Raw genomic sequence first — 18,543 nt, 5'->3', positions numbered from 1 at the left:
ATAGGAAGGACAAATCGCGAGTCATGCGATGTCAAGGACGTTTGCTACGTCACTTTAAAGATAGTGGATGGAAGATACAGATGCAGGAGAGAAGATGTGGGTGGCTAGAGTGTAATGATATGCAATTACTACCTGTAGTAAAAAATGATGCGCGTGGGGTATCCTACTCTAACCCAACCCAGCCCAACCCATCGAGAGTGGTGAAGCCCTATACCAAGCCAAACAAAAAGTGAAAATCTAAGTCTATATCTATACAAACATTGAAGTGAAAGAAATATGCGTCTCTGCGTCTAACATGCGCTCGTGAACGTAGTCATAACGATGACAGGGTTAGCAGACAATGAAATACCATGAAAGCCACATCGTCGTAGCAAACCCAACAAACCCCCCTCTCCCTAACCAACCATCCACCACAGAAAACACTCCCCCTACTTCCCCTCACTACTCGGACTCGCCGTCCTTGGACTCTGCCTCCGACTATTCATCTGCGTATTCCGATACGTCTCCTCATTCAACGTATCCAGACTCCTTGTGGGACTCGGCGTCGTGCCCCTACTACCACGACTCCTGCTCGGCGAACTGGGTCTACTCATCGCAATCTCGTAGCTCGGCAAATCCATATCCATGCCGCCAGGCGTACGCGAGCCAGCGGGCGTGCGCACGGCGGTGTTGTAGCTGGGCGTGCGGGCTAGGGCGTCCATGTCGTAGTTTGAAGGTGGGAGGTCGAAGTATGCTTGTTCGGTGGGGTTGGAGTTGGAGTTGGCGTGGGCGGGTGTGCTTTCGCCGGAGGAATGTTGGCGGGTGGGTTGGAAGCGGGTGGGGCGGTCGGAGTGGTGCATGCTGAGATTTGCGAGGCGGTGTTGGAGGGCGGCTGCGGAGGCGCCGCCGCCGGGTTGGTGGACGGCTGCGTCGAGCGACGTGAGGTCTTCGGCTGAGCCGCGCCGCGATTGCGCGTAGAAGGGCGTGTTGGCCCCGCTGTTCATCATGCTGTGGACGCCGCCCGGCGTCATGAAGCCTGAGGGGTCGATGTCGTTGTAGAGCGAGTCGAGTTGGTGGAGCCCGTATGTCGGAGGCGCGTTTTGGTTGACTTCGTCTTGGATGGCTTGGGCGTTTAGGATGTTTTGGTCTACGACTACGCTTTGGTCTTCGTTGGGGGGCAGGTTCGGCGAGATGAAGAGGTGGACGTGGTTTTTTACTAGCAGTTGGCTCGTGTGGCCTTCCGGGTTCTTGAGGTTGACGTATAAGCGCAGTTTGTGCGTTAGCCGTATGTTCTCCGTGTCCACGGATTGCCGGCAGTTCTTGAGCGACTTGGGTAGATCGAGCGTCATGGAAAAGCGATGCGACTCGTCGAATAGCGCGTCTGTGTCTTCTGTTCCGTCGGGGACCCTGCGCGCAGAGTCTTCGGGCATGTCGCCTTCTGTGACCGCAACCTGCATGTCGTTGTTGTGACTTATCCGGCGGCCAGCGTAGTCGGCGAACAGTTGCCGCGATTCTATCAGCTCCATTTTGATTGTCGAAATCTCCACACCCTTGCGCAGGGGAATCAGCACGAAATCGGCCGTTATCGACGTTCCGACAATGTAGTTCTTCTGCGGGACCGTAATCTTATAGGCCAGCTTGTTCGCCCAGATATCCTCGTTGATCTGCTCCATGGGCATGGATTCGAGCATGTCGCGTCCGAGCGTGCGAATGACGCGGATGTGCGCCGTAGCACTGAGCTGCTTGCTCATGTACCCTCTATCCACGTGGGCCTTGAGACTATAAACCACCCAGTTGGTCGGCAGCCCCTCGACGCTCTGGTCAAGGTTCGGGGGCATCTTGAACTTGAAATCCCACTCATGGTATCCGGCGTTGAGCTTGTGCGCTTTGGTCTTGCTGCCGACGTCGACGGGAAAGAGGTGCAGTTCTTCGACGAGGAAGTTGGTCTTTTGCGTAATCGGCTGCGGGCTGACGGTGTTGGTCAAATGCCATCTGCGCGGACGGTCAATTAGCATGCGATCTTGAGCAAGTGTCGACAGGGGCGTTACCGTACGAGACTTTGCGTGTGCCCGTGAGTGTTATCCGCAAGCTCCTCACTGACATGGACTCTGGATTGTTCAGAATCAACTTGCCCCTCAGCTCCGTCTCATGCGACTCGGACGACTCTCCATAGAAAACGACAAAAGGCGACTCCGGCCTGGGAACGAGTTAGATATCGCCATGTTGAGGTTTGGCGGTGGTAGAAGCGTACTTGATCTCCAGGGTGGGCACGGCATGTCTGCCGAAGACCCCGACACCTGGGCGAGGCATGATGTAACGAGGGTCGTTTTTTATGAGTCGAACCAAACACCACCGAAAAGGTGTTTAGAGGGGGTTCGATTGTAGAAATGTAACCAGCGACAGTGTATCTTTCTACTTCTAGCAGACGTAGGTGGTATAATATGCGAACGTGGTCGGCGATGCAGTCAGCAAGCTGAGAGATGCTGATGAGAAGCGTGGGAGGAAGTAGACACAGAAAGCGCCGCACGTCACAGATATGCAACCAAAGTAAAGTAAGGGCAGGACTCTACTCAGCTGGCCGCGGCCGCGTGTAGGTACCGCGTTAGATATACCACATTAGCTGGCTGCGCGTGGGATAAAGCGGGCAAGGGCGGCCTGCACCCTGATGAGCTCATGGGCTGCAAGTGGAGACAAGACAAGTCCAGTAGGCCTGCTCGCATCATTGTAGTCGCCTGTCTAGCGCGGCTCCTGGTTGCGCTCACGTCTTAGAATTTTCTGGCGCAATCATTAGGCGTCGCATTGGCAGGCCGGGGCTGGCAGCAGGGGCCGTCCCAAAGAAGGTCTTCCGATAAGAAGACACCGCGAACGGCGGCCATGGCGATAGCAGCGCGCCTGTGCAAGTAGCCTTTAGAGACATTGATTACGCGCGTCCAGAGTAATTCATTGCGATGCAATCATGAATACCTCCGTCTTACAGCCTATCCAACAAACCCGCCGACAACACACCCACTATTCCTCATCCCTCGCTTGGAGTCACATCGCCGTCAAGCTCCTGCTCTAACTAAGCCTAAGCTCTTCAGGGTTTTGCTTGCGGCTCTCCCGAAGTATCTCCACATGGTACCCAGCAGCCTTCTAGTGCACTTTTCTACCTCTTACGCATTGCACATGGATAGTAGCTGCGATTGCGCCACACCTGGCATGGTTGCCGCCCATCTTGCAGCATCGGCCAACCTGCAGCTCAAATTCCGAAACGTGCGAATGCACCTCGCCGGTTCCCAATCTTCGTCGAATACTATCGTCGAGACTGTGACTGGCATTTCTGGTCGAACGAGGGTCGCCTGACGTGGAGGGACTGGGTGGAGGGTGTGCGTGCATGTGTATTGCGTGTCGTTGCTCAATGGAGGGGGCATGGCTATCTAGGTTTGAGTTGCGGTGTTATTCGTGTGAACCATCGTTCCTGCCTCCGTCTCACTCTGACTTCATCTCTTCTCAACGCATCGCCGATACAGCCACGCCGTCGCCGTCACAACTATGTTGACCGCCACGCTGAAACCCTGGTGGTAGCCACCAGCCTCTCCTACACTACACCACTCCACCACTCATTCTACGCCTACCTTAATCTCGGTCCGAGCATGCACGGTCACGAAAATCTGCGGCTAGACCTGCATTGCCGCAACTGTGGGTAATGCGAGCAGAGCCTCATCATAGCCATGTCGATGTACATGTATGTACGTCCATTAAAGTATATACAGACCCACAATCGCTTGCTTTCTCAACTACACATAATTCCCGCATGCGCCGCCGCGTGTATCCACTACTTAGTACTCCGACATCGTGAGCGCAATCGACATGCTTTAGTGACTTTAGTTTACCGGCCGGAAACCCAGTGGTATCCTCATGGTCGTGATTTTTGCCGTAAAGGTGCATGGTGGAGATAAGGAAACTTGATTTTCTTGTCGATGGTTGTAGGCTGTTGTTCTAGAACAAAGTAAGCTTCTTAGCCCGCGCGCATGCAAGGAAGACAGACGTGCATGTAGGGCTGAACGGCGTCTGGCACATGTCAGACTGATGTCGGGATATATCGGAGGTGCCAACCTCCTCCGATTGAGGGCCAGGGATGGTAGAATTCGTGTGGCGCGACGTTTGTAGTGAACCCACATTTCCAGAGATCACATTCTATACTCTCAGTAGAAGTATACATTATCGTAGAGATCGTCTACTTCCTAGACTGTAGTGGTGCGCATGCAGCAAAGTGCACACAAATGCTGGCTCCGAAGAACTAGGAGCTACCAAGACCTCCGACCTCGATCCCGCCACCACCACCACCAAAACCCAATCGCGCGATAACGTCCTATGCAGATCCAAATACCGCGTCCTATGCATGGTTCCCATTTGCACTCGCAGACGTACTGCTGTCGTCATTCCCAGCACCTTCTTTCGGTCGGTCCCAAGTCCGGATGTGGCCTGCAATACAAAGCTGTCAGCGATCCACTTCCTTATCTCTCAATTTTGCCCATCGCGAACTCAACAAATGCGTCGGGCGGATCCCTGTGTGCCACTAAGACGGGTGTTCCTGCGCACGGCCACCTGGCGCCTGTAGTAGAAACCCGGCCTTATCGCAGATCATGGTGCAAACGTGCGCGTAACGGGTGGATATGAGGTGATTTGAACGAAAACTTTGCTGCACTGCTGCTGGGACTCACCGTTCTTGCATGAGGTGAGGATGCAGTCCTCTTCGAAGCCTAGCCAGCACAGTGGGTGCTCGTGGACGGATTTTGCCTATGGGTATTGGCGGTTAGAAATTGATGTTGAGGTTTCAGCTGAAGCCAAACTCACCAGCACTGGAGGTAGCATGGCCGTGCGTGCCCGAGGCTCCACGGGGTGCACCACTATTTCTTCCTCGTCCGCCATGCTGCCCGATGTGAGGTTGGAGTTCGATCGCAGCCTGTTGACCGAACTTCCTCCTGTTTGGGTGCGCTGCATCTTGAGGTTCGACGAGGCGATGCTACCGCGCTGTCGCACAGACGCCTACATCAACGTTAGCCATCACAACTGTCGCTTTCGACGACTGCACTCACTGCTCGCGGTCTGTGCAGCATGCCGACGCTGAAGTCCCACAGCAATAAACGACAGTCCTCTCCTACGCTGCCGATACGGTAATTGCGCTCGTCGCATCGCCATGGATCGAACTGCACTGCCGTCACCCACGAATTGTGGCCCTGACAGCGCGCTACCAGCATGCTGTCCTCCAAAGACCATATCGAGACGAGATCGTCTTGCCCTCCTGTGACGACATAGCGACCGTCAGGCGACCAGCACACGCACATCATGCCGCCGTAATAGCTCATGTAGTGGTGGAGCAGCTTCTCACGAAGGAAATCCATGATCCTGAAGGACCCATCCTCGGACACAACCGCAAGATGACGTCGGTCGGGCGAAAATTCAAAGGCATTGACCTTTGACCTGGAGACTTGCCAGTATGACACGGGGTTCGTTCTCTGGTTCTTCGAGTTGACAGACTTCTTGACGGTCAAGAGGTGCTTCAGCTTCTTCTCCTGATCCGTCAGCCCATTCTCGCTAGGGGATGTGACGGCCTCTTCTGGCACAAACACGGCGTCTTCCTTCTCCTTGTCATACACCACCAGACTGCCGTCCATGTGCGCTGCTAGGAACAGATTCTCACTATTCGGCAGCCACCGTATATCCGACACGGCGGTCTTGTTGATGACACCGTTCTTGTTGATGCGCGCGTACTTTTGCGACATTGGCTCGTACCATATTATATCGCCTGTCGAAAAGCCCATGATGATATCGAGGTGATTTGGGCCTTTTGTGATCTGGTTTATGTCGTGACATAGCGCGTGCGCTTTGGTGAAGAGGATCTTGGTCAGGTGTTCGTCTTTGGTAGGCGATGTCAAGTCCAGCCACTGGAATGCGCGGTTGATGTTTGCGAAGGCATAGAGGCCATTGGGGTTGTGTTCTTGCAATCGCTTGGTCAGGGCCTCGTGGGGAATGACTCTGGATACGAAGGACGAGTTGCTCTTAACAATGTTGCTCTTCGGTTTCCGCCTCTTAGTAGGATCCTTGGAGTCTTTGCCGTTGATGACTGCCAGCGCCGCGTTGCCTTCGCCGAACACGGGTGTCTTCAGCCCATCCAGCGGAGACGACACGATGCCATTGGCGCTGTATGAACCACCGTCGCTCGCCTGGCTATTGGACTCGTGCGGCGACTCCTGTATGCTCGGGGGCACTTGCGACCGGGTGCTCGTCCGTGTGCCGAATCGGTGGAGTTGCGACTGCGAGGGCTGGCGGGGCGCAAGGGCGACCAGCGAGAGTTTGGTGCCAGCGGTGGGAGGAGAGACTGTCGTCGCAAGCGGGTTCGGGTTGTGGATGGGGGCCTCTGAGGGATGCGGCGGGGGCGTAGCTAGGTGGAGGTCGTCGCGCAGCACATAGGTACCTTTCATAGCGTCAGTGAGGGCAAGAGCTGCAGGGTCCAGGCTGGTTAATTACCTTCTCCGACGACCAGCTGGTGCTCGGGGCCGGTGGGGTGGGTGAGGGTGTTGTTGGTCTCGATAAGCTGGCCCGGCTGCGCGCCCGGGTAGCCTCCGACAGGATAGCGCGGCGGCGGAGGGAGGACGCTGTGCACATATCAGTCGCGCGTCCGATGGGGGTGGAGCACGATAGGGCTGCCATTGGTGGGCGACTGGCGGTCAGCTGGAGATAGGACAGGTACTCACAACATAGCTGCTGCAGTGTAATCAGTTGCGGGCTAACTACGGCCTGGTGGAGTCGCGGTGCCTGGCTAGGAGTGACACGGTAGAGTTAAGGGTAAGACATTAGCACCAGCAAGTACCGCGGCTATGGCATCGGCGTGTGAAGAGACAGGATACGTCAATTTGGGCGCGCGCGGAGAAGGAAGCTTGTGGCCCGCGGCAGGCAGGCTGGGACTGGCATGGGAGCGCGGGCCATGGAACCATTGGGGAAGTGGAAAGCGGAGACGAGACGGGCGCCTTATGGCTCCGTGCACTGGGCTGTCTTATTAATTGCCTGCCATGCCGCTGGCCGTTGGTGGAGAGGACGAGGCATGACATGGGTCCGGCCTATCTGCAGAGCCACTCGACAACGGTCGATGCATTGCACTTCCAGCGACCAATCTTGCGGGGCTGCTGGCGGGGAAGCTCCAGGGCTGCGATCGTCTCCCACGTGTGCCAAGCCTTCTGACAGCGCTGGTGCTGCCCTGACCACGAGTCGCTCGAAGTGCTATGAACACTGCACAAGTCTGAATATTCTCACGGCAGGTCCGACCCAGTTTACCAACCACTCATTACTCCCAACACATCCCTTAAACCTGCCCAAATGCACCAATAATGCCGTCGAGAAATGGCGACCGGTATGTGGAGCTCCTTCCCGATACCACCCTCACTAACTCCCGCAGTACGAATCTGTCTTTGCGGTGACGATGGCGTCGGCAAGAGCTCCATCATCACGTCTCTTGTCAAGGACGTCTTCGTCACAGCCAAAATCCAGCCCGTCCTGCCACAGGTGACGCTCCCGCCCACGCTTGGGACGCCCGACAATGTCACCACCACCATCGTCGATACCTCTGCCCTGCCCCACGAACGACACACCCTCCGCACGGAGCTCCGCAAATCGAACGTCATACTCCTCGTATACTCAGACCACTACAGCTATGAGCGGGTGGCGCTGTTCTGGATGCCCTACTTCCGCTCGCTGGGTGTCAACGTGCCAGTGGTGTTGTGCGCGAACAAGTCCGACATCGCCTCGAATGGCACAACATCCCAAGTCGTGTCGGAGGAGATGCTGCCCGTCATGAACGAGTTCAAGGAGATCGACTCCTGCATCCGCACCAGCGCCAAGGACCACCACAACATCAACGAGGTCTTCTTCCTCTGCCAAAAGGCCGTCACACACCCGATAGCCCCTCTATACGACTCCAAGGAGAACGCGCTCAAGCCAGCAGCCGTGTCTGCATTACAACGAGTCTTCCATCTATGCGACACAGACAAGGATGGATACTGGAACGATCAGGAGATTCACGATTTCCAGATCAAGTGCTTCGAAAAACCGCTGGGGGACGACGATTTGATGAACATAAAGAGGTCGATGGAGCGCTTTGCTCCTGGTCTGACCGGCGAGCATGGCATGGACGAGAAGGGCTTCTTACTCCTGAACAAGATCTTCGCGGAGAAGGGGCGGCACGAAACTATCTGGATCATACTGCGCAAATTCCATTACACCGACAGTCTCAGTCTGCAGGATACGTTCCTCTATCCCAAGTTCGACGTTCCTCAGTTCTCCTCCGCCGAACTCAGCCCATCCGGCTACCGCTTCTTCGTCGATCTGTTCCTGAAGTTTGACATGGACAATGACGGAGGACTGAACGACAGAGAACTCGCGAATCTATTCGCACCGACCCCCGGCATGCCGACATCGTGGGTGGACTCGTCGTTCCCATCATGTACAGTGCGCAACGAAGCTGGATACATCACGCTACAGGGTTGGCTCGCGCAATGGAGCATGACTACCTTTGAAGAGCCTAAGACGACTCTAGCATACCTGGCATACCTCGGATTTGAGAGCGGCGAGCGCGGAGGCACAACCAGCGCACTCAAGGTGACCAAAGCTAGGAAGCGGCGGAAGAAGCCTGGCCGCGTCGAGCGCAACGTCTTTCTATGCTATGTCATAGGGTCGAGCGGGAGTGGAAAGAGCTCATTGCTGTCTGCCTTCCTCCAGCGACCGTTCAGCCACACCTACCATCCCACGATAAAACCGCGTTCGGCAGTCAATAGCGTGGAATTGAAAGGTGGCAAGCAATGCTATCTGATCCTAGAGGAGCTCGGTGAACTCGAACCCGCGATTCTAGAGAACCAGGCCAAGCTTGACGCGTGCGATCTGTTGTGTTATACATACGACTCGAGCGACCCCACGAGCTTTGCGCATGTTGTCGAGCTGCGGAAGAAGTACCCCCACCTCGACCAACTACCAGCGGTCTACACAGCCCTGAAGGCAGACCAGGACAAGACGATGCAGCGATGCGAGCAGCAGCCCGACGAGTACACCAGCGCCCTGAGAATGGCACCGCCACTGCACGTCAGCACGACGTGGAACAGCATATCGGAGCTGTTTGTTCACGTACGTACTACGCTCTTTGATTAATTCCACGAGCTAACATCGTATAGCTGGCTGAAAGCGCCACCCACCCTTCAACAGCCTTCCCCAAGCAGGAAGAGGACGGCTACGATTATCTCAATCTTTACCTAGCGCTGGGGGCCGTCACGTGCGCAGTGGCCTCGGCGATGTTTGTCTGGAGACGCAGCAGCGCATCGACCTGACACCCTATTCAAGGGAAAAACCGAACACCTAAGAGCCTACGTCAAGATAAAAGCTTGCGAAGTTGGTGGCCTAACAGCGAAGTAGGCTCCTAGGTGTTCAGTTTTTCCCTTGTATGAGGTGCTGAGATCTGAGACCAGGGGCCAGGCATGAATGTGAATCTTTGCTTCTTGTATATACCATAGCAGCACACCACTTCCACCCCTATAGACAAACTACTCGCAATAGGAAAAATCCCAAGCGTCGGAGATGATGGCAATGCAGCAGTCACGATAATGGCAGCGCGGAGGGTCAGCGCTTAAGCATGACATCACCTTGGCGTGCGGCTACGTTGTACAACAGACAAGTCTCAGCGGCACGAGCGAATAGGTAGACGCAGGGACATTTACCCCTGGCGCTTCGGCCTGACGGGGAGTAGCGCCAATATGTGGATAGATGATATCGGTGAGTTAGCATGGGATCACGATGTTGGGCTGGAGCGAGGGAGGGTGACAGCTCGCTTGACAATGGTGTGGGCTAGCGACGTGCTTCATGGTGCACTTCCGTGACTTAGTCCGGGGATCTGCGAGTAGTCTGAGACGAGACGGCTATTCTTGTCTCTCGCACGCATCACATTCAGTGACAACGTGAACACCCGCGTGCTGCCGAAACCGTGAAAACTCCAGTAGGGGTTCCTTTTGGGTGTAGACGTTGAAACGGTCTAGTTGTTTTTGAGCAGGACCCTGGATGCGGCATCGATGTCGCCCGGCTGGGTAAGGCGGACACGGATTGGCTGTCTGGCGTGGTTGAGGGCGGCTGCTGGCAGACGTACACTCGGCTTGTGGTGATGCCCCCCTGTGTGGCGGAGCAGCTGGAGGGCGCCGAGTCGTGCATCTTGGGCGCGCTCCGGGCTAGTGACATTGCAGTTAGTTGGGGTGCTGGCTGGACATGTGCATCACGGCGCGAATGTGTACCTCTACTATTTCTCCCTGAGACCATGGTGCTTGATACTCCTTCGCCGCAGCACCAACACGCCCGACCCGTCCGCCTCGCAAACCTTGGGCCCTTGGATGCCCGCACCGCCTCGGCGCCCTAAGCAAGCCGTGGCAATCGTGCTAACCCGCACCTCCGCACTCTGACAAGGTTCGCAAATGGTGAGTAGCACGTGTCTAGCCTCAGGCAAACATCTACCACATATTGTGGTGGCAGTCTGAGGTCGCCATTGTTTCGTTTCCTCTATTCCCCGGCAAAGGCCCGCGGCGCCAACCCGACGTTCCAAGGAGCCCCCAAGCTGACCAAGTCTCGTACCCCACAGGCAACCGACAGAGCCAGAGAGCTGGACCGCCTATATCAGATGCGAAACCCAGGCCCGCGCCGGGGGCATGCGCCGCAGATATCCATCAGCGATGACAGCCACCACGTCACCGAGGCCATAGGCGACATGTACGGCGGCGACAGCGACACCGACGCCCCCAACCGCCGCAGCCTCCGACCCCTAAGCTTCGTCCCCAGCCCCAACGGCGACTCGATCCAGTCCTTTGGCGCCTTCGAGGCCTTCGACCCCTTCCCCAACGCGCCCCCCGCGAGGTCCCCGCTGCGTCCCCAGATGTCCTTCGAGAAGCCCCAAACGCCCACGAGCCCCAATGGCACCGCCAACATGACCCAGAAGCGGGCGTCGGTCGGGCGACACCCCTCGAATGGCGGCCAGATGTCCCCTCCGCTGTCCCGCTCGAACTCGAACGCGGCGTCGCACCAGTTCCCGCTGAACAACCTCGACTACGAGAACAGCCCGGCGGGCCTTGCCCAGGAACTGAGCAACCTGCAGGCGATACGGAGGATGTCCATGGGCGTTAACAATGCCGATCCCGATCTACCCTCGTTCCAGTCCGCAAACTCACCGCCCTCCCCACCGGCCATGTCGGAAGAGGACGAGTCGAAACTCTTCTGGGTACCCGCACGGCTGCACCCCGAACTGGCGCCCATGGAGTTCAAGACGTTCATTGAAGACAAGATTGACAGGACGAGACGACGCTCCGGAGACTCGGACTCGCTATCTCCGGATGGCGCCATGGGGCGTCAGGGCTCGGGGGGAGGGCTGCGGCGGAAGAAGTCCATGCTGTCCAGGCAGATTGATACTGGCTCTGGCTACAAGGACGGCGCCGAGAGGCTGGAGAGGAAGCGATCCGGCGCGCAGCCCAACGGGGGCTTGTCGAACCTTCAGGAGCTCGAGCACATACAGGAGGACCCGGTGGCCTTGATAAGACGGATGAGCATCGATCAAAAGGGCATGGCGGGGGAAGGGGAAGAGGGCGCCGACGGTATGCCCATTGTGCCGGGTAGCAAGATGCGTGGTCTGGGCACGCTCAAGAGATCAACACACACTACGTACAGACGAGGCAGTCTGCGGAAAGGCGGCCCGCCCCTCTCACGGCGACTCGTCTCTGGTCGACAAGGAGACACAGACACGGAAGATTCCCCGTCCACCTCGCCCGTCCACTCTACCGAGAGCATTCCCGAAGTCCCTCCTCTCCCAGGTCTCAACCGCGTTCAATCGGAACCCGTTAACTCGGCGTTTGAAGGATCGTCCAACAACTTCTCGCGGCCTGGGGCAAAGCGGGCATCTCCCAGCTATGGCGGCGAGAGACCAGGTTCATCTGAAGAATACCCCAGGTCAGCTTCTACTGAGCCCATATCCCAACAGGAACGAAGCTCGCCGCAGCCCAGGCAGTTCCACTCGAGAATCGCTTCCAACGGCCGCACGACTGCACCTTTGCCAGGCTACACACCTCCGCCGCAGCAGGTACCCCAGATCATCGAGACACCACCGCCACAAGAACAGAACCGAACACCTCAGTTTCAGCTACCCGAACGTCACTCCTCCCGCCAACCTCCGCCTCAAGTCCAACAACAACAACAACCTGCAGGCCCTCGCCATTATCCTCAACCTCAGCAGCAACCTCCGCAACAACAGCGCCAGCCCCAGTCGTCAAGTCGACCGAACCGTCATGCACAAGCTGCTCAGTCGTCCCCGATCAAGCCCGCGCAATCCTTCGATGATCTAGTAGCGCATCCTTCGGCGATGCCCGGCCAGAACAACAGGGTCGATTCGTTATCCATAATCCCGAACGCACCAGAAGAGAAGAAGCTCGAACCGAAGGCCAAAGATAAGAAGGACAAGGATGGCTCTGAAGGCGGCCAAAGGAAAACGAGCTGGGGTTGGTTTGGCGGTGATAAGGAGAAGGAAAAAGACAAGAAGTCAAAAGACAAAGACTCCGAAAAAGAAGCCCCGAAGAAGGTCAAGAACAAGCTCAGCAAGTCCCAGGAGAAGGAGAAGGACAAGGGTCATGATGACACGAGACTGGACCTCCTGCAGACATCGATACAGGGCGGCGGTCGTGGTCGCGAGAGCGTAGTGCTGGATCGCGAAAGCGTCAAGCTGGAAGAAGAGCGGAAGAAGGAGAGCGCCAGAAAAACATCCAGCGAAGGCAAGAAAGAGAAGGAGCCTGGACTACTGTCCTCTATCTTCGGAGGAGGAAAGAAGAAGGGCGAGAAAGAGTCGTCTCACAAGAAGAACGCCTCACGTGGATTATCGCCCGAGCCCCCGCCACGCATTTTAAAGCCCGATATCGACTACAACTGGACCCGATTTTCGATCCTAGAAGAGCGCGCGATATACCGCATGGCCCACATCAAGCTTGCGAACCCCCGCCGCGAACTCTACTCCCAAGTCTTGCTGTCCAACTTCATGTACTCGTACCTCGCCAAGGTCCAGCAAATGCACCCGCAGATTTCCATCGGCAACTCCAAGCAAGCAAAGCAAGCTCAACAGGCTCAGCAACAGCAACAAGCCGCGCAGCAGAAGAAGGAGCAGCAACTGCAGCAACATCAGCAGCAATCTCAGCAGCAGGTACAGCAGCAGCAGCAACCGCAGCAACAACAGCAACAGTCGCAGCCTGAGGAGTTTGCCCAGTATCAGCGGTACCAGCAGGTAAGATATATCATAGACATCGTCCTAAAAAAGAGACTAACGAAGAACGCAGCAGCAACAACAGCACGAACAGCAATCCTCCGAAAAATCCTCACAAGAATGGCCCTCCGTACACCAACAACAAGCCAACGGCGGCCTCTCACAACAACAAAACGGTCAACATCACCAGCAACATCAACAACAGCAACAACATGCAAGAGGCGGCTCTCAGCAGGGTAATTCTTATAACCAGAACCCGCGTGATTCGCATCACTCGAATCATAGTGCGAATGGCGGAGGTGGTGGATATAGTGTAGCGAATACGCAGAATTATCTAGGGCAGAGTGGTAAAGGGGGTGGGGGTGGTGGGATAGGAGGGGGAGGTGGGGGGTATAGTAATTATAGCGATGAAGAGGGGGGGAAGAGGGGGGATGACGATATGTGGTAGTGGAATGATTGTGGTGGATGAGTTAATCAAACCAAAGATGGGTGGAGGCATGGGAACATGCAAGGGGGCGGAGTGGGGATATACAGCCTCCTTTTGAACTACGCCTTTCTCTTCATCTTTTTTCCTGATCGTTGTGGGTTCGCTTTACTTGTATGTATATTTTGAGGGTTTAATATCTAAAGCGATGGCTGGCGTTGAGGCTGGGTGGGCATAGAGAGATGGATGGATGGGCAGATGGTATGAGATGGGTGGGCTTTTATGCTTGACGGTCGGAAGATGGGAATGGGGGATTACAGATAATGTAATTTTTGCACCTCGTTACTCTCGTTTTCGCGCAAGTTGTTTCTTCTAACGACCTGGCTCTTCCAGCGCGTTCGGGAAAGTAGGGATAAAGCAAGATGTTTGCGGGAAAGCAAGCGTAGAAGGGGATGGATTGGTGGGTGGGTGTATTAATGAGGAGGTAATGTTGAACTGGGGCTGTTTACCCATCTTACCATCCAGCCTTTACGACACAGTCAGTGACAACGCCAAGGATACGGATCCCACAATGCCACCGAAAACAAGACCCAGCAAGGACCGTCGAGACAATCCTCAGCAGGACATCGAACCAGATCCAGCCCTAGATTCAGAAGAGGAAATCCCGATAGTGGATAACGACGAGAACGATACGGCGGAAGAGCAGCAGGACGAGGAAGTGCTGGGAGAAAGGGATGACACAGGGGACTCGTACCACTTACCTGAAGAAACAGAAGATGAACTCGCACAACGTCCTACGCGTGCCGGTGTAGCAAGAAAACCGCGAAAGCATGTGCCTGCCAAAACTGTTGTGGTCATCGATGAGGGTGATGATGGGGAAGCATCTGAAGCTCAACGACGGACTCAAGCGGCCGCTACCATCAAGCGAAATTGGGGCTTTGGAAGCATCCGAGAGTGCATCCCAGAAAAGAAGTGGCTTTCGCGCGGACTCAAGGACTACGAAGACAAGAGCTGGCAACTAGATACCATTGACGAGTTCGAAGGGCTGTCAAACGAGACTCAAGGACAAGGCGATGCAATGAAAGAGCAAATTGGCTTATTCTTCGATAAAAGGGGGAGTACAGGGGCTAATCGAAGGATAGGGGGCAGTGCCGTAGAGAAGGAGAAAAACTTGGTTGATGATATCAAAAGGCTACGTAAAGGGGACAGGATTGACCCGGAGACGCATAGAGAGATACCTGCGACCCCTCGGGGGGCTGGAGCGGCATCAGGACCTAAGAAAAAGAGAGGAAAGCCGCAGAGCTCTGCAAAGTCGGCAACGAAAGACAGAAGCAATCTAGGACGAGCCAGCAAGGAACAATCGCGCAAGCGGAAGTCGGACGCCATGGCTGATGTCGGCGACGAGTCAGATGATGAGGACGATGGAGACCAAAGTAGCGGCAAGCCAAGCAAGAGGCCAAGGAAAGATGGCCAGCAACCGGCTGAGAAGCAAAGTGGAAGACAACAAGCATCGGACCCTGACAGCTCTCTACGCAACCGAATACGGACATTACAGCAGCAAAGAGACGCACTCGATCTCATCCGCCAGAACTGGAGCATCGATTCTGTTCTGGAGTTCTTGCCACAACGCTGGTTTGAAATGGGCGAAGACGCAGATGAGCACATTCCCCGGGCCATCCTCGAGCACATACGCGATCTATCCAACATCACCAATACACCAGAGCAAGGTCAAGCCGTCAGACAGGCGCTGCATGACAGCATGAACCCGCGTACAAGTACCTCTCTAGACGACATCCTTGCGGTCATCGCAGTGGCTGGCGAGCAGTTCTACGCCGCCGCTGAAGGACAGCGTCCATCGCATCCCGACAACATGGGAACGACTTCCGACACCAGGGTTCTACTGCGAGCAGCTCGAATTGCTGCCGCACGCACTGATCGAGATGAAAGGGGACATTTGCTCAGGTACGAGGACAGCGTGCTTCGAAGTGCGGCTAGGCATCGGGAAGTTGAGCGTCTTGAAAATATCATGGCGCAGCAGAAAAGGGATGCAGAACGAGAGAGTGATAGGGAAGACGACGGGGAGGAAGAGTGAGATGAATAGATTGATGGGAATGTGGACAGTCACGAAGTCGTGAATTGAAGAATGTAGTTGGGTAACGCAAACGTGAAAGGATACGGTTTAGTAGTCGTGTTTAAACGATATCTTCTCATGTCAGTGTCCTCTAGCTGAAATAGTAAGACTCCAAGATCTGTTTAGATATGTGTGTGATACGTTAAGAGAGGATATTAAGACTCTCATGTACTTGTTCCAATACTAAACGTTAAGATTCAATACCTAGGTAGACTCGTTTATCCCGATGCCACCAGCCAACGATGCTCTCGATAACGCGAAGCATTTTCGAGATGCGAGTGCTTGGATTCTAGATTGCTCTACGAGAAACTAGTACCAACTAAATGCCGTTCAGGTTTAAGAGATGAAAGAACGAGTTTGTTTGGATGCAAACGATGGAATGAGACCGTTATGCGAGGGCTTGTATATATCCAAAGAGAGTCGTAAGCTGAGGTCACAGTTCACTCCGTCCCTAAGATAACTGCAATTGTTCACCTATCTTATTATTCAGCCTCTATGGGGAAAAAGAAGCAAAACACGGAAGAAGCGGATCTCACAATGTTGCCAAAAGGGAAAACCAAGTTTACTCGCTCGCTACGAGAAGAGAACAGAGAACGAAGACAGAGGCAACAGAACGATAGTAACGAGAACAACGACAACGAGGTACCCGTCGCTCCCACTGTACCCACTGCGTCAGCTGCACCGGCGATACCAGCCACATCTGATGCGGATCCTGATACAAGGGAAGACAGTATGATGGTTGATGATGAGGCGGATGAGGCAGTAGAAGATGGCGTACAGAAGCCGCACCGCGAACCTGTTCCTGAAGATGAAGAAGAGCTGCTTAACTACTTGACTGAACTAGATGACGAAGTAGCTGGACCGGCGACTGCGAGTGATCCTCCGCCTCCCCCTCCTGTGGGTAATGCAGCTGCGCCGGTGATCGCACCTGTCCCAGCCCCTGCTCTGACGGACGCTCAACGAGTAAGACAAGAGACGAATGCCATGGCTAGGAATTGGGGTCCAAAGTTCCGTACCCTGAGGGGCTGCATACCGGCAAATACTTGGCTCAAAGGTCGAACGAAGGACTTGACTGAACACACATGTGAACCAGACACCCTTAAACAACTGCGGAAGCTATCCGACGCAACTCCTAATCTCGGCAAAGAAGTCAGAAAGAAAATTGAGTCGCGCTGGAACACGAGAAAGTCAAAGACTGGCGATATAGGTAGTACGCCGGCTGAGAAACAGAAGAGCCTGCGCGATGATTTGGAGAGGATACTAAAGGAGTACGAGAAGCAGGCCGAAGCTCAGGGCAAAGGCAAGAAGAGATCTGCAGGAGATGACGGTAAAGAGATGTCTGAGCGCAGGAAGACCTTGAGGCATAGCGCAAAGCCGAACTACAACGACCTAGATCCTCACCACCTACACCAAGACGAAGAAGATGACTCTAGCTCAGGTTCCAGTATCATACTCCACGACGGACCAGCCCCGAAGAATGCAGACGGTGGCGGAAAGGCAGCGGCAAGCGCAAAGCAGAACGGCAAAGCGCTGGCGGCTGGAACAGCGAGCAACGCTGGGCGACCCACAGTACTCACAGAAGCGGGCAGGCGCCAGGCACTCAGTGACATCTATATCAACTGGAGCCTCTACCAGTTGCATCTCCAATTCCCCCGAGGCCTCTTTCCAACCAACATAACGAGCGATACGGACATCGACCTCAGACTCCTCGCACGATTGCTTGACCTGTCCAACCTTTACAACAGTCCTCGGCAGGCCTTTGCTCTCATGGACCGGATAATGGCTCAATTGATGCAGAGTTTTATCATGGCGAGGAGTACGGATGAAGCCCTTGCTTTCCTTGCGCCGTTTGATCGGCCGACGCACGCCGCAGTACCGACACCAGGAGGACCAACGACCAGGGTAACTACAGCAAACCTAAGGGGAGGGTCATCGATGGGAGAACTAGAGCGAGGTGCTCCCCTCCCAACACCAGGTACCACTAGACTTAGCGCCGCTGAAATGCTAGCAAGGCAATCGAGGAGTGACGATGATCCGCCTGGAGAGCCGATGGTACTTACCGAAGAAGAAAGAGAGCGCAGGCGTCGAAACCGCGAACGTTATCCGACAACAGCACCCCCCTTGACAAACCATGAATTCCGAACTTCGCAAGCTGCGACACAGCCAGGACTGTCGCGGTTCGAAAATGGTGTACTGACTATAGGGACGAACTGGACGCTACGCCGTGCTCTCAACGATAGTAGACAAGCTGATCAACGCATTGAGATAGCCCGCCGTGAATACGAGAATGCCGTTCTCAATGGACAGTCTGTTCAAGATCAAGCCGCTCTGCTGTTGGGGATAGAAGAAGCTCGAGGAGTGAGTGACGCAGCGTATGCGAGGACGGATGAGTTACAGCAACGCTGGGCAGGAGCACGGTCGAGATTGAGTACGATGGGTGATGGTCTTGGGGGCTTTACCGGTGACGTTGGATTGGAACGCCCGCGGAATGAGGGTGTGGAGGAAGGTGAGAATGGAGGACGAGAGCAGGGGGAGAACGGTGGAGGAAACGGTGAAGGGAGGAGTGGAGGGAATGATGGAGAAGGTAGAGTGAAACGCAAGAGTAAGAGGAACCAGAAGGAGAAGGAGAAGGAGAAGGAGAAGGAGAAGGAGAAGGAGAAGGAGAAGGAGAAGGAGAAGGAGAAGGAGAAGGAGAAGGAGTAGCGGAAGGAC

General features: G+C 55.2%; 6 protein-coding genes across 6 annotated transcripts; 4 read left to right on the top strand and 2 right to left on the bottom strand.

Annotated features, from left to right (window-relative positions):
- Window positions 1–428: 428 nt before the first annotated feature.
- J4E93_009894 (uncharacterized protein) lies at window positions 429–1,994 on the bottom strand (the record flags this gene model as incomplete). Its single annotated transcript, XM_049347782.1, has 1 exon — window positions 429–1,994. One exon carries the CDS (start codon window positions 1,992–1,994, stop codon window positions 429–431), a length of 1,566 nt encoding a protein of 521 aa, XP_049195011.1.
- Window positions 1,995–5,018: 3,024 nt separating this feature from the next.
- J4E93_009893 (uncharacterized protein) lies at window positions 5,019–6,721 on the bottom strand (the record flags this gene model as incomplete). The annotated part of the gene is made up of 3 exons (XM_049347781.1): window positions 5,019–6,436; window positions 6,490–6,617; window positions 6,717–6,721. The coding sequence occupies 3 exons, from the start codon at window positions 6,719–6,721 to the stop codon at window positions 5,019–5,021; spliced, it is 1,551 nt and encodes a 516-aa protein (XP_049195010.1).
- Window positions 6,722–7,359: 638 nt separating this feature from the next.
- GEM1 (ERMES complex Ca(2+)-binding regulatory GTPase gem1) lies at window positions 7,360–9,332 on the top strand (the record flags this gene model as incomplete). The annotated part of the gene is made up of 3 exons (XM_049347780.1): window positions 7,360–7,369; window positions 7,415–9,132; window positions 9,180–9,332. The coding sequence occupies 3 exons, from the start codon at window positions 7,360–7,362 to the stop codon at window positions 9,330–9,332; spliced, it is 1,881 nt and encodes a 626-aa protein (XP_049195009.1).
- Window positions 9,333–10,460: 1,128 nt separating this feature from the next.
- On the top strand, window positions 10,461–13,724 carry J4E93_009891 (uncharacterized protein; the record flags this gene model as incomplete). The annotated part of the gene is made up of 3 exons (XM_049347779.1): window positions 10,461–10,463; window positions 10,562–13,297; window positions 13,350–13,724. The coding sequence occupies 3 exons, from the start codon at window positions 10,461–10,463 to the stop codon at window positions 13,722–13,724; spliced, it is 3,114 nt and encodes a 1,037-aa protein (XP_049195008.1).
- Window positions 13,725–14,176: 452 nt separating this feature from the next.
- On the top strand, window positions 14,177–15,792 carry J4E93_009890 (uncharacterized protein; the record flags this gene model as incomplete). Its single annotated transcript, XM_049347778.1, has 2 exons — window positions 14,177–14,184; window positions 14,226–15,792. The coding sequence occupies 2 exons, from the start codon at window positions 14,177–14,179 to the stop codon at window positions 15,790–15,792; spliced, it is 1,575 nt and encodes a 524-aa protein (XP_049195007.1).
- Window positions 15,793–16,103: 311 nt separating this feature from the next.
- J4E93_009889 (uncharacterized protein) lies at window positions 16,104–18,534 on the top strand (the record flags this gene model as incomplete). Its single annotated transcript, XM_049347777.1, has 2 exons — window positions 16,104–16,109; window positions 16,288–18,534. The coding sequence occupies 2 exons, from the start codon at window positions 16,104–16,106 to the stop codon at window positions 18,532–18,534; spliced, it is 2,253 nt and encodes a 750-aa protein (XP_049195006.1).
- Between the last annotated feature and the right edge of the window lie 9 nt (window positions 18,535–18,543).

The sequence above is a fragment of the Alternaria ventricosa genome (assembly GCF_023758065.1).
Source record: "Alternaria ventricosa strain BMP 2768 chromosome Unknown scaffold_25, whole genome shotgun sequence".
NCBI lineage: Eukaryota > Fungi > Ascomycota > Dothideomycetes > Pleosporales > Pleosporaceae > Alternaria > Alternaria ventricosa.
The sequence above is the reverse complement of the archived record's forward strand: the minus strand, read 5'-3'. Positions and strand labels throughout refer to the sequence as shown.